General features: G+C 41.2%; 1 protein-coding gene across 1 annotated transcript in view; it reads right to left on the reverse strand.

The window, feature by feature from the left end:
- ARHGEF37 (Rho guanine nucleotide exchange factor 37) overlaps window positions 1-15203 on the reverse strand; it is a 178272-nt gene that overhangs the window by 48512 nt on the left and 114557 nt on the right. Inside the window, exons 11-12 of the mRNA XM_073620564.1 lie at window positions 8668-8997; window positions 3133-3261 (exon numbers count right to left, since the gene is read on the reverse strand). Coding sequence (XP_073476665.1) covers window positions 3133-3261; window positions 8668-8997 — 459 coding nt within the window. The remainder of the gene's footprint in view (window positions 1-3132; window positions 3262-8667; window positions 8998-15203) is intronic.

Raw genomic sequence — 15203 nt, forward strand, 5'->3', positions numbered from 1 at the left:
GCAGTATACAAATGGGTATTGCAGATATTTTTAACTTTAATATGCATGTGTGCCTAGAACTGGGAAAGGTGCCTTCTGTCAGCAGCACATTCAGGAGTCAGACCACTGCCCTCACGTAAAGCGCAGTTGTACAAGTTTTCAGCAGTCTAACACCCCCTTCTTCCTGTATAATGTTCCCATCAATAATTTCTATGCTTAATCAGCACAGTAATGATTGGAGTACTGTGCAGGTGACTCTCAGACTGCTGGAAGCATAGACTGCTATGCTGTGTGAGAATAGAGGTCTGGCTCTCCAAAGTGCTGAGTCACAGGGCAGTCTTTACAGTTCTAAGCAAACACATAGTAAAAATACAAAAAATAATAATAATGCCACATTATTTTTGTTATGCAGCCTGACTAAAATGTGGACCTTCTACTGGGCTTTAATGCAAAGTCTGAGCAACCCATTAGCAGGTCCAGGTATTACAGGACAGGAGATGTGCTTTTTCACTTACTAACTTTGAGAAAACCAATATTTGTATAGGCACTTTGCAAGGACTCTGGTCTTTGCTGGAGTTAAGGAATCATAAAACAAAAATGGGCGGCACAGTGGTGTAGTGGATAGCACTTTCACCTAGCAGTAAGAAGGGTCGCTGGTTCAAATCCCAACCATGACACTACCTGCCTGGAGTTTACATGTTCTCCCTGTGCCTGGGTGGGTTTCCTCCGGGTACTCCGGTTTCCTCCCACACTCCAAAAACATGCTGGTAGGTTAATTGGATCCTGTCTAAATTGTCCCTAGTATGTATGAATGTGTGTTAGGGACCTTAGATTGTAAGCTCCTTGAGTGTAGGGACTGATGTGAATGTACAATCTATATGTAAAGTTCTGCGTAAACTGATGGTGCTATATAAGTAACTGAAATAAAATAAAATAAAAACGTATAAGCCAGCATTTCATGCTGTCCACTATCTGCTACAGTTGCTACTTTATCTGACTTATTTCATTTCCACAGATTCACTCAAGTATGATTCAAGCCTTATCAGTTGTAAACTTGCCTTTCAGATGGAGACTAAATGCAGAGAGAGAGCTTCACTATGGGACCCCAACCCCATCATTTACTCATTAGAACTGCTTGAACTAAATATTTTTACTTTCCCTCAACAGCTCACAATATCCAGTGTAAGTTTCAGATTGATAGCATATATGTGTTCATTCTGAAGGTATCTTATGGCTCGTTTCCACTGAGCGGGTCGGGTCGGTACAGTTTGGAAGGCCTAGAATGGTCCAGCCTATTCAGGTGAGCATTTCCACTGCAAGTGGGACCGTCAGGGGCCATACGTGGGTTTAGAAAAAATGCCTAGCATGGCGTCAAACGTCCGCCAATCAGTGGAATGTATCGTAGCTCCGCCCTAACCGAACCGTACCATTTTCTATGGCTCCACATCTGAAGCAGGACCCAGAATGGTGCAGTTCCGATCCGCTCAGTGGAAACGAGGCAATAGAGGAATATCCTTGAAGCCTGTGAATGACCTGATGGCATTCCTGAGGCTTTAACCTACATATATGCATATGATCAAGTTATTTTTTTTACTCTGCCACTTATAATGAGGCACATGCCTCACAGCCAGCATTGATCTGGTGGTAAGGACACTAAACATATACTGGAATCCCACCTCACCAGTGACTATCCCCAGACATTACTATATACTTAAATACATATTAAAATCACATTCTGTACTTTTAAAGAGGATCTACATCCTAGAGAGAAAACAAAAAGTCAGCAGCTACAAATACTGTGGCTGCTGACTTTTAATAAAAGGATACTTATCTGTCCAGGGATCCAGCGATGTCCTCACCTGGCCCGGGTCTTTGCCGATCTTTAGGGTTCCTGACAACAGCATGTTTACTGTGGGAAGTCGGCTGCGACTCCTTGCAGATTCACAGCTGGCTTTCCACTGTGCATGTGCAGGCCGTGATAGGCATTGTGAATGGTCTCGCAGAAGGCTAAACTCCCTCTTGGATCACCTAGGCAATCAGAGTGGAAGTGGGAATCTATCAAAACTAGGAACCCTCTCCCCCAAAAAAATCTGAATATGCAAAATGTGGTAGAGGAAGGGTGAGGAGGACATAAAGCAGAACTTCCCCTTTAGGGTAAAGTTCTGCTTTAAGTCAAATCAAAATTGCCATCTAAACTATTCTTTTTACTATCTATTTGAGATACACTGTTTCATACCATTTGCTGATGTGTTTTACAGCTGCATCTGTGAACGGCAGGACAAAAGCTATACTAAGCAAAAGCTAGATGTCATTCATATCCAGCTCATCAGAACCTATACTGAGGTACGTGTGTTTAACTACATAACACTGCTGTTTGCATAAAACAGAAAGGATATCTAGCCATAATATTTTAATGTCTCATTGTATTTGATAGATAGATAGATAGATAGATAGATAGATAGATAGATAGATAGATAGATAGATAGATAGATAGATAGATAGATAGATAGATAGATAGATAGATATTCTACACATACATAAATGCTTCTAGAACTGCTAGCGTCAATAAATACTTAGGTAAGCCTATTTTCAAAGCTTATCATTACTAATACTCCATGGTTAAGTTTGATTATGATTAATGTGATTATTATTATCTCCACTCAGAGCTCTAATGTATATTCTCTTGAGAAGTAATCACTTTTACAATACGTAAGGCGTGGAGTGTGATACCACTAGAGGGAAGGTCATGGCATTGTTAGTCATATGTGCTAAACAACTAAGCTCTAAAGATGGAAGGGAAGGGATCACCGCTCCAGGTGGATATGGATACAAGACTCTCCTCGGAACTGGAATACAAGGTGCCTAGTAAGCATATAGCAAATGAAGCAAAAAGGTAGTTCTGGAGAGCTGCACTCCGGAATATAGCCTTTATTGTATAAGATCCAAAAATACAAGCCAAAGCAGAAAATGTGACAAGCGAGCTGAGTGCGGCTGTCCAGAACTTCCTTTTTGCTTCATAAGGTCTACAGATGTGGCAATAAGAAAGGCATCATATTACCAGAAGGAACTGTATGCTATGGTGATAAGTCTGAGGTAACTACATCTTACCATATTCTGATTTTTATCTAAATGTTTTTTAAAAAAGATGCTTACGTGTTCTGGTGGTGGTAATGATTCCTCCTCAAATTTTTGGATGAATTCCCCGAGCTGAGAAATCATTTGGCAGATACCATCATCTACCCATCTTTTGAAGTTTGCCTCTGCGGCCATGCTACATTGCATCTATAAATACATGAAAAAGCTTTATGTAGTGATTCACTAAAGTTTTCATGAATATTAGAATGAAAACAGTGTAACAATGTCTGTTTCCTTTTATGAATATTACAATGAACACAAGTATTGCTCTTGGTACAAAATGAGTTGTCAAATATTTTTACATAAGTAATGTTCTTAAGAGCGTGACAGATGGTAGTATGCTAAAATCTCACATCTTTCATGGATCAGCGCTAGCCATTTATCATATTAAGATGTCATTTTGAAGTTGCCTTCAGCAACTAGACAGAATAATGCAAAAAGTAAAAAAAAAAAAAAAAAAAAAAAGACGGTGGCTTGTATCTTCAGTGATAAAACGTTTGGAGCAAGACCCAATAGCTCAAGGTGCTGGAGTTACTAAGTAAGTGGCAAATTAGTGAAACGTTTGACCAAACCCCTGACTCCTGCACTCTTTTCATTTTAATTCCTGACCCTTACTGCGCATTACACACTCTTGTTGCCTGCATTCTGTGCATTACATATTATTAACCCCAGCTCTCTGACCTCTGTTATGTACCCCTAAACCCAGCTCTGACTGCAGCACTCTGTGTTTTATGCACTCCTGACCCTTGCACTATGTGTATTGCACACCCCTGACAGACTCCTGCACTATATTCACTAAATTGTACATTACATACGTTTCACCAAAGTGTTCATTGTCTCAACAGTTGCTGATGGCTAACTGGCACTGGGACTAAGAATGCACCTCAGTCTCAGAGTGGCAGCACTGGGGAGTGATGGCAGACTGGCCCGCTGCTTCCTGTCTCCCCCTTGACATGTGACATATCACCTGTAGAAGAAGGAGAAGTCACCACTTCTAAAGTTGTACAAAACTGACACATACTTACCTCCAATAATCAGACATTCGTAAGGTACCAGCAATCGGCTGGTGTGGGATAAAGTAACTCCAGCACATGTGCAGAAGTTCATTCCGCCATCAAGATACCATGCTGAGAATTAACACAGAGCTGCGTATATGAAATTCAGCATACATTCTACAGAGGACTGCAAACAGGAGATAAGTTTTATTTTCTTGCAGAAGAGACAGCTGCATGTCTCTTTTCAGAAAGATAACCTGCCTGCTCTCAGTTTTTTAAATGTTCACTTTTGTTCCGCTTCAAGGATTGGTAATCTGCAAAATAATGCAGTTTTGGTTTTCAGTTTAGAAATGCTTTCACACTGCAGCGCCATTTATTTCTATGGATCTGCTGGAGGCTGCCAATGGGCAGAGTCATCCTACAGGATTGAATGGGGCCATGGCGCATTTGCACAAAGAAAAAGAGTCAGCAAAGCTTTTCTTTCTGAATGCTGTGCAGGCTGAAAAGTGGCGGCCCATCCATAAGGGAAGCAAGGGCACCGCCCACTAATCCATGCACCCGGCCCCTAATCTACATGCAGGGTGCCAGACGCATGGATTCCTATGGGTTTTTTTTTTTTTTTTCGAAGCACATGATTAGAGCCAAAAGGTGGGCTCAGGGTACAGAGCACTGTGCCTCAGTCCACCCAGTTGTGTGATAATAGCGAATTAGTATTCGCTACTGTATTCCTGATTCGCCCCCCGGCCAATCAGGAAGCGGGTACCTGATTGGCCGAGAGGAGAAGCAACCGTATTGGCCACAGAGGAGAAGGAGATGCAGGGGAAGCCGCCGTGAAGGAGGAGACCTAGATGGGGTAAATGCGGGGCTGGTGGGCAGACGGACGAGCAAGTTACGGGGGGTATCAACTCACTGGGGGGGTGGCATTTGGTTTGTTTGCCACCCCCCCCCAAAATGGAGCACCAGCCGCCACTGAGGCTGAACTGTACAGTGAACATCACTCAATCTGGGCTCAAAGTAAGTACATAACCAGCGTGCTACACTCGCGTGGGGTGGTGGGAATGAAATAAAGACTAACTTCATCTTTAGTGAAGCACACTTATACTCAACTGCTTATAAGGACATCGGTTTGCTGGAATTGACAAATAAAGAGTTCTAAAAAGGGCTGCAAACATTTATCTTTCCTAGAGAATATGCAGCTCCAGGCTTTTATCAGTGATGACCACATATGTGAAGGCCTTGGCACTTGGGTCACATGATCTCTGCTGCAATTGAATATCAGTCTGCATAAACTCTGATCTTTCACTTCAACAGAGATCACATGACCGAGCTTCGAGATCACAATGGAGAAAGTCTGGGGTAGCATTTTCTTCAGAAAAGGTAAATGTTAAAGCGGAGCTCCAGGCTCCTTCAGAAAAACTAAAAGTCAGCAGCTACAAATACTGTAGCTGCTGACTTTTAATATTAGGACACTTACTTGTCCTCGAATCCAGCCGTGTCTTCACCCAAACCAATTTTTTAGTCGGCTCCAGTGCTGCTGCCGCCATCTCAGCTAACAGAAACCGGCTTCACAGCTAGCTCCCTACTGCGCATGTGTGAAGCATGCTGCGCTTTGTGAATGGCCCTGCGGCAGGGGGGACAAACTTCCGACTGAGTTTGCCGCGGCAAAGCCAGCCAGACGTGGGAGCGAGTACCTGTTAAAGCCAGGTACCCACTCCCCCCCCCCGAAGGGTGCCAAATGTGGCAGCGGAGGGGGGGAGAAGCAAACAAGCATGGCTCCCCCTTTTGGGTGGAGCTTCACTTTAAGCCATTTTATTACTCTGTTTATACATCTTACATATTTATTAGCATGAACCACTTTAAAAATGACACTATTGAAAGATGAATTCCAGGTATGGGTATTTTGTGCATAGCATAGTTACATGTGTCCAGTTTGGATCAATGTAGCTATGGGGTGGATTTAGTGAAGGCAAATAGACAGTGCACTTTGCAAGTGCAGTGGCACTTATTTTTCCCAGAGCTTAGTGAATGCAGTACAGTCTTGCTAATTTCCATCATTCAATCATGTGAAAGCAAACATGTATTTTTTTTTTTACCTTGCATTTTCCTTGATTTGATATTATTTACAAAGTGAAGCTTCACCACATTCACTAAGCTCTGAGACAAATGAGTGCAACAACTGCACTTCCAAAGTGCACAGTTTATTTGCCTTTAGTAAATCCACCCCTTTGTATATACCATACCTGGCAGATGCCCCTGGAAGCTGGAAATCAATGAAGTAGACACTGCTACTCCAGTGAACTCCACTTGCTTTCAGGTCCCACTCCAAGCAGTTACCCCCGCTGCCTTCTGGACACAGGAGGTCACCCACCTGGCACAAGTGACATTTAGAAAATAAAAAAATTAATGCGCTAGTGTTACAAATAATCCCCCCCCAAAAAATAGTTCCAAACACACTATGAGATATTCATCATCAATACAAATATAAATAAAAAGTGCTGCACAAACACATAAAAATAATTTACAATATAAATAGCAATTACATTTTCTGAATGAATACAAAGCATTCTCTGATTGGATGAGGTGGAGAGCATGACTTCACCACCCTACCTCTTCCCCTAGTCTTATCAGAGAATGCTTTGCATTCATTCAGAAAATGCCATGCATTCTCTAAATGGTGCCTGTGCTGAGCAGCCGGCCTCCTGTGTTCAGGATGCAGCAGGATAGTTGCTCAGCACGGGACCGGGAAACAAGTAGAGGTCACTGGAGTAGTGGTGTTTATTTCAGTGATTTCCAGCATCCAGGGGGACCGGCCAGTTATGGTATATATTTATATTGGTCCAAGCTGGACTAATGTAACTATGTATAAAATATCTATACCTGGGATTCTTCTTTTAAAGGCGACACTTTTTTTTAGTTTTGGACAGAGTAGAGATTTGAACAGCTGTTATGTTTTTATTGCTACCTATGCCCCATCAGGGAAATTCAGTCTCTCTATTTGTCTGATTTATTGTTATCCTTTAAAAGTGAAAGTAAAAGAAAATGCCCCATTTTGGGTTGTCACCAGGACAGTAATAGAGGGGAATCTTCCAATGTTGACACTAGTTCTGGTGACCTGGGGGGCCCCAATGGATTCTCTTAATTTGCATGAATTTCCTCTCACTTCCTGTTTTGGCTATGGGACAGGAAGTTAAGATAAAAAAAAATAAAAAAACACTCCCAAAAAAAACCTTAAAAAACAAAAAAATGGGCAGACTCGATGGACTACTCTCTTTTTCTGCCGTGACTTTTCTATGTTTCTATCTCCCCAATGGGACAAGATAGCAATAAAAAAATGACAGGAGTTATAGCCCTTCTTTACTCGATCCAAGATGAAAAAAAAAAAAAAAAAGTTTTGCTTATAGTTCTTTAACCGCTTACTGACCGCCGCACACAGATGTACGTCGGCAGAATGGCACAGGCAGGCAAATGGGCGTACCTGTACGTCCCTTAGAATCTGTCGCCTGTCACGTGCGCGCGCCCACCGCACGCCGCAGGAGCGTGCCCGCAGGTCCCAGGGGCTCAATGTTCGCCAGCAACCCGCGATTGCAGTGAGGAGAGGCAGAACGGGGAGATACATTTGTAAACAAGGCATTTCCCCGTTCTGCCTAGCAACATGACAGGGATCTACTGCTCCCTGTCATCGGGAGCAGTGATCGCTGTCATGTCAGTGGTAGCCCATCCCCCCTACAGTTAGAACACCTCCCTAGGACACACTTAACCCTTGATCGCCCCCTAGTGTTTAACCCCTTCCCTGCTAGTGTCATTTACACAGTAATCAGTGCATTTTTATAGCACTGATCGCTGTATAAATGGTCCCAAAATAGTGTCAAAAGTGTCCGATGTGTCCGCCATGTCACAGTCACGATAAAAATCGCAGATTGCCGCATTTACTAATAAAAAAAATAATAATAAAAATGCCATAAATCTATCCCCTATTTTGTAGACGCTATAACTTTTGTGCAAACCAATCAATATACACTTATTGCGATTTTTTTTTTTTACCAAAAATATGTATAAGAATACATATTGGCCTAAACTGAGAAAGAAATTAGTTTTTTTATATATTTTTATTTATATATTTATTATAGCAAAAATTAAAAAATATTGTTTTTTTTTTTCAAAATTGTCGCTCTTTTTTTGTTTATAGTGCAAAAAATAAAAACATCAGAGGTGATCAAATACCACCAAAAGAAAGCTCTATTTGTGGGGAAAAAAGGACGTCAATTTTTTGGGGGGTACAACTTCACACAGCTGCGCAATTGTCAGCTAAACTGACGCAGTGCCGAATCGCAAAAAATGCTTTGGTCAGGAAGGGGGTAAAATCTCCTGGGGCTGAAGTGGTTAATGCCTAACTCAATAGTTAGGAAGTTTTCAAACATATTAGGTTCTGTGAGGTGTGATATATTAAAAAAAAAAAGACACAAAATGGTAAATTAAGTTTTTTATGCTCTACATTATTACACTTTGTTTATTTATGATGATCAGTGTACACCCAGCAGTTTAGAAGATACTTTGTTACCTCTGAAGCTTGTGTTTCTGCTACATGCAGTCCATGCTCTGACAATTCTTTCTGCAACGCCATAAAGGTAGACAAGATGTTCTGAAGCCACTGCCAGGACAGGGAGATACACTGTGGTAGCTCAGACATGAGCATGGCATGGATGCCCTTATAGTTGTTAATAATATCCTCCTCTTCCCATGTCATTTTACCAGTCTCACTATACTTCTCCTCAAGGTTTTCATAGTCCAAAAGTTTGTCTGCTCTTTTCTTGATCAGATTCTTTGGTCCCTTTAAGCATTCTGAAAGGTTACACATAGGTTGAAGGACCAGTAACTGCAACCTCTTCTTCTGCAATCAGAAAATACAAATATATTTAGTTCTTTATATGTTTATACTATAGGCATACCTTTTTCTCTTGTCACTGATGCCGATAACAGCCCAGTACTAGGACTTTAAATCAAAGGTTCCTTCCCCACAAAAGGTTATTGTTGCCATTGGCTTTTTAATCACCACACCTATAAACCAGCATTCAACCACATGCCGCTGCACTGTAATTTACCTTAAACTACTACTTACCGTAATTCAACTTATTTTAATGTATAGTTAATTTAAAGCAAAAGAATAGTGTCTTTTCAATGAGTGCATGCTTTGGGTTACTGCAAAGTTTACCTTAAAAAAAAGTTTTATTGACACATTCACAATATTGCACAAAGTTTTCGATTTTTACTATATTGAAAATAGAAATGTGTATAATTTTCCAATAGAGGGAGAACTCTCCATTGGTTGCTTGGTGTAATTACTCTGGCTCCTAGAGCTGAACTCCAGGTACGAGTTGTATTGCATGCTTATACTGGTCTACCTTGGAGTAATATAAAGCCTCATACACACGATCCAATTGTTGGCCAACCGAGCATCAGATTTTTGTCTCAAGGGCGTGTGCCTGGATCTTGTCTTGCATACAAACGGTACACAATTTTTGTTTAACAAACACAAACGTAGTGACGTACTATGAGGAATTTCAGCTTTTGAGCGCTACCCTTTGGGCCCCTTCTGCTAATTTCGTGCTTGGTGAGCATTGATTCCCGAGCATGCGTGTTTGTACTTTTAACTTTTGTGTGACGGACTTGTGTACTGACCATCAGAAAATCTGACGTCAAGCCGCTGTCCACCGAACATTTACTAGCGTGTCATCCAACATTTATTGGCAGAAAGTTGGACAACAATTGTCAAAAGGAGCGTACTAATGGTCAACAGACAATCCCCTGCCAACAATTGGATCGTGTGTACGAGGCTTTAGGCTCGGTTCACACGGGGGCAACTTGTCAGGCGACCTAGCCGCCTGACAAGTCGCCTCCTGTTCTGTACAATGGAACCGTTCTAATCGGAGCGACGCAAGTCGCTCCGACTTAGAAGAAAGGTTCCTGTACTACTTTGGGGGCGACTTGCATAGACTTCTATACAGAAGTCGTCTTGCAAGTCGCCCCGGCAGTCGTGTGCAGGTCGCCTCGGTAAGGCGACCTGCAAGTCGTGCCGCGTCTAGTGTGAACCGGCACTCAGTATATGGATTTCTAACCTGGGGAAGCTGACAATTACTGTAGATCATGGCTATCACTGTAGTAGTGTCGACTACATGGATTTCATACCTGGGGAAGCTGACAATTACTGTAGATCATGGCTATCACTGTAGTAGTGCCGACTACTACAGCGATTGTCTGCTTCCACAGCTGTCCTCAGGAATGTAATATGCACATTTACATTGGTCCAAGCTGAACCCATATAAGCATGTGATACAGATCGCACTTGCAATTCATCTTTAACCACTTAAGGGCCGAGCCTCTTTCTGAGATTTGGTGTTTACAAGTTAAAAACAGGTTCTTTTGCTAGAAAATTACTTAGAACCCCAAACATTATATATTTTTTTTCTAACATCCTAGAGAATAAAATGGCGGTCGTTGCAATACTTTCTATCACACTGTATTTGCGCAGCGGTCTTACAAGCGCACTTTTTTTGGAAAAAATACACTTTTATGAGTTGAAAAATCAGACAACAGTAAAGTTAGCCCAATTTTTTTTTATATTGTGAAAGATAATGTTACGCCAAGTAAATTGATACCCAACATGTCACACTTCAAAATTGCACCCACTCGTGGAATGGCGACAAACTTTTACCCTTAAAAATCTCCATAGGCGACGTTTAAAAAATTCTACAGGTTGCGTGTTTAGACTTACAGAGGAGGTATAGGGCTAGAATTATTGTTCTCGCTCTACCGATCGCGGCGATACTTCATATGTGTGGTTTGAACACTGTTTTCATATGCGGGTGCTGTGCACGTGTGTGTTCGCTTCTGCACGCGAGCTCGGCGGGACGGGGTGCGTTTAAAACATTTTTTTCTTTTCTTATTTATTTTACCTTTTATTTTATTTTTTTACACTGTTCTTTAAAAAAAAAATGTGTCACTTTTATTCCTATTACAAGGAATGTAAACATCCCTTGTAATAGAAAAAAAGCATGACAGGACCTCTTAAATATGAGATTTGGGGTCAAAAAGACTTCAGATCTCATATTTACACTAAAATGCAATAAAATGCAAGTGTGTGCTTGTCTATATCCATCCTTTCCTTTTGATGTGGTGCAATCTATAACCTTCCACAGACTTTCCAGTCCATAGACTGCTTTGCAATTCATCAAATATGCAACACTATTTATTATGGTTTATCCAGCATTATTAATGAGCTGCCTATTCATCTACCACAAGTTACACCCATCAGCCGCTACGTGGGAGATCTAATATCATCTAATTTTACCAATAACCATTAAACAGAGACTACCCCTTCAGTTTTACTGTTCCCCCCTTTTTCTCAGGAACCTAGGTTCAACCTTCACTGATGCCCCATATTCAGGGGGATCACTTTAGGTAGCCGGCCAGGTTGGGGAGATCTGGAGTGAATGAGGAGTGTGAAGGTGGTGTATCTGTTTTTGTTTCACATAGCTGTCATTAATATTGGTGGAGGTACTTAGTATCATTTATTTGTTCATGTGTATTGACATTTTACATATTTTAAATAAAGTATTCCGTTTTGTATCTTTTCAAGACCTGTGTCTCCCTCTCTGAAGAATCCCTTTTTGGACTTCTTGTCTTTTTTTGTTACACTCTGTGCAAAATGAACTGCACAGTGGAGGTAAGTATGACGTGTGTTATTTTTAAAAAAGATTAAAAATGAGGGTTTACAACCCCTTCAATGCTCCTCTTGCCTGACCTGTCAGTTTAGGTGGACGGCCATGTCTTGGTAGGTTTGCAGTTGTGTACTCTTTCCATTTTTGGATGATGGATTGAACAGTGCTCCATGAGATGTTCAAAGCTTGGGATATTTTTTTACAACCTAACCCTGCTTTAACCTCCCTGGCGGTATGATTATTTCGGATTTTAAGTGCTGAAAGTGGTACAATTATTTTGCATGGAAATTTGGCGTTTTATATTGTAGGCCTGTAATTCTTAACAATAACACACTTAAATCTGTCCAAACAAGAGTCTAGTAGATATCCCGGGTATGATAAAGTTTGAAACACAAAAACATAAATTATAATATAATAAATAAAAATAAATAATTAAAAAAATAATAATAATAAAATAAATTTCCCCACGATTCACTATCGCTCAATTCTGCAAGTGTTCTAATTTACTATCGCTGTTTTCTAGCTGGTCTAAAGCCACTTTTGACGTAAAGGGACACTTTTTGGTTGCTATGGACAATCTCCAGTTTCCAGGCAGAAAGAACAGTATATATAACATAAAACTGCATGCAGGGCATAGGACAAAGCACTGGGGACAAAAGGGATGTGAAATAATTTCATACAGTACTGTAATCTGTAAGATTACAGTACTGTATGTGTTATGATTTTTACAATTTTTTTTAATTTGCCGCCAGGCTCCTCCCCCGTGCGTCGCGACGCTCGCAGGGAATGGAGCCTGCCACGGAGAGGCTTCGGAGGAGGACGGAGCTCGCAGACACAGCGGGGGACATCGCAGGATCCTGAGGACAAGGTAAGTAAAGCCACACCAGGATCCTGCGATGTAATCCCGAGTGTGGCTCGGGGTTACCGCTAATGGTCCTGAATTTTAACCCCGAGCCACACTCGGGAAAGCCGCCAGGGAGGCTACGCTTCTCCACAACTTTATCCCTGACCTGTCTGGTGTGTTCCTTGGCCTTCATGATGCTATTTTTTCACTAAGGTTCTCTAAACCCCCCCCTTTTTTTTCCCCCTTTTTTCCTCCCTATTTTCCTTTCCTCCCTGTCCGTCCCCCTCGTTCCTTTTTCTCCTCTTCCTTTGCCTTTCCTCTCCATTTTCTGGCTTCATTATTAATTGGTTCTTTATCCCTCCCCCCCTCCCCTATTGTTGCCCTGTATGTTCCTTTCTTCTATACCACTACCTGGGATCTACCGCAATTCTATGGGAATGGCACACCCCCTCACTATGTCATCATCATTGTGACATTGACAATCTGTTTAATTCAATCTCTATTTATTAGAGTCTGTCTGTTATCCCCTGTGTCCGCCGCGGGGGAATTTGTATTGGGTCCTGCATACCCACGGAAACCGCCTGAGCGGGTGAGCTTGTCCTTATCTGTACTCTATTTGTATTATGTGCTTTGTTATCCTTGTAAATGGTTTTGCTGCAATAGTTTAATGTGTATATTTGTATATGTTAAAGCTACTCTATATTATGTTTTAGATGTGTGTCTCTTGAAGAAGCGGTGTTAACCGCGAAACTGGTCGAGATTTAAAGCTTTACATACACTCCTTACCTACCATTTTGCGGAATCCACTTGCTTAGTCAGTGTGGTATATCCCTCTTGTTTTTATGACTGTATGTAGTGATTTTGTTTGTCATTGTATTTTTTACTATTAAAAATTGATTTCTTATAATGTTTTAAACTCATCTTTATATCTATCACTGTACTTTTTTACCGAGTACCGGAATAGTCCCACCCCTCTTCTCTACTTTGGGGGGTTTAAACGGGAATTGACAGTAGCAGCAACTGCCATTACGTCTCCACCCCCTCATTTCCCCTTGATCACAGTATTCTGGGATGATGGTACGTATACCCAGTACACTTTACATTGTAACTAAGGCCTTATTAGATTTGTTGTATTTATACTGAGATTAAATTACACACAGGTGGACTCTATTTACTAATTAGGTGACTTCTGAAGGCAATTGGTTACGCTAGATTTTAGATTTTAAAGGGGGCTGAATACAAATGCACGCCACACTTTTCAAATATTTATCAGTAAAAAATTTTGAAAAACATTTATCATTTTACTTCAATTTCACAATTATGTGCCACTTTGTGTTGGTCTATCACATAAAATCCCAATAAAATACATTAACATTTTTGGTTGTAACATGACAAAATGTGGAAAATTTCAACGGGTATGAATACTTTTTTCAAGGCACTGTATATTGAAAGAAATAACATTAAATAACTAAGCATATAAATAAATATATATTAAATAAAATGTATTGATATTGTTAAGGCCCCTTTCACACTGGGGCGGTAGGGGGCGTCGGCGGTAAAACAGCGCTATTTTTAGCGCTGTTTTACCGCGGTATTCGGCCGCTAGCGGTGCGGTTTTAACCCCCCGCTGGCGGCCGAAAAAGGGTTAAAACCACTCGTATAGCGCGGCTATAGCCGCGGTATTGCCGCGGTATAGCCGCGCTGTCCCATTGATTTCAATGGGCAGGAGCGCTTTAGGAGCGGTGAATACACCGCTCCTTCACCGCTCCAAAGATGCAGCTGACAGGAGATTTTTTCTTCTCCTGCCAGCGCACTGCTTCAGTGTGAAAGCCCTCGGGCTTTCACACTGAACAAACAGCGGAGGCTGTTTTGGGGCGGTTTGCATGCGGTATTTTTAGCACAATAACGCCTGCAAACCGCCCCAGTGTGAAAGGGGCCTTACACCAAGCTGATTTCTTTTGATTATTCATCTAAAAATACTGAAAAACTCTGCATTCCTAATAACCACTTCAATAGTGGCCACCTTTCACTCCCTTCTTTCTTTCTTTTGGTAGTATTGAAACAGCACTGGGTTTCTTATTTTTTGCAGAGCAAAAAGGTATTACAGGTACCTATGCAGCACTTTACATACATATTATAAATTTGCATTGGTCACTTCCATCAAGGTGCTTACAATCTCTAAGGTCCCTAACTCACATTCATGTAGATATTTAAATATATATATATATATATATATATATATATATATATATATATATATATATATATGAGTTAGGGACCTTGGAGATTGTAAGCACCTTGATGGAAATGACCAATGCAAATTTTTATATTATATATATATATATATTAGGGCCAATTTAGACAGGAGACAATTAACCTGCCAGCATGTCTTTGGAGTGTGGGGAAGAAACCAGAGTACCCGGAGGAAACCCACGCAGGCACAGGGAGGACATACAAACACAAGGCAGGTAGTACCATGGTTGGTATTCAAACCAAGGACCCTAGTGTTGCTAAGCAGAAGTGCTAACCACTTGA

Source organism: Aquarana catesbeiana, linkage group LG03, assembly GCF_042186555.1.
Source record: "Aquarana catesbeiana isolate 2022-GZ linkage group LG03, ASM4218655v1, whole genome shotgun sequence".
Classification (NCBI taxonomy): domain Eukaryota; kingdom Metazoa; phylum Chordata; class Amphibia; order Anura; family Ranidae; genus Aquarana; species Aquarana catesbeiana.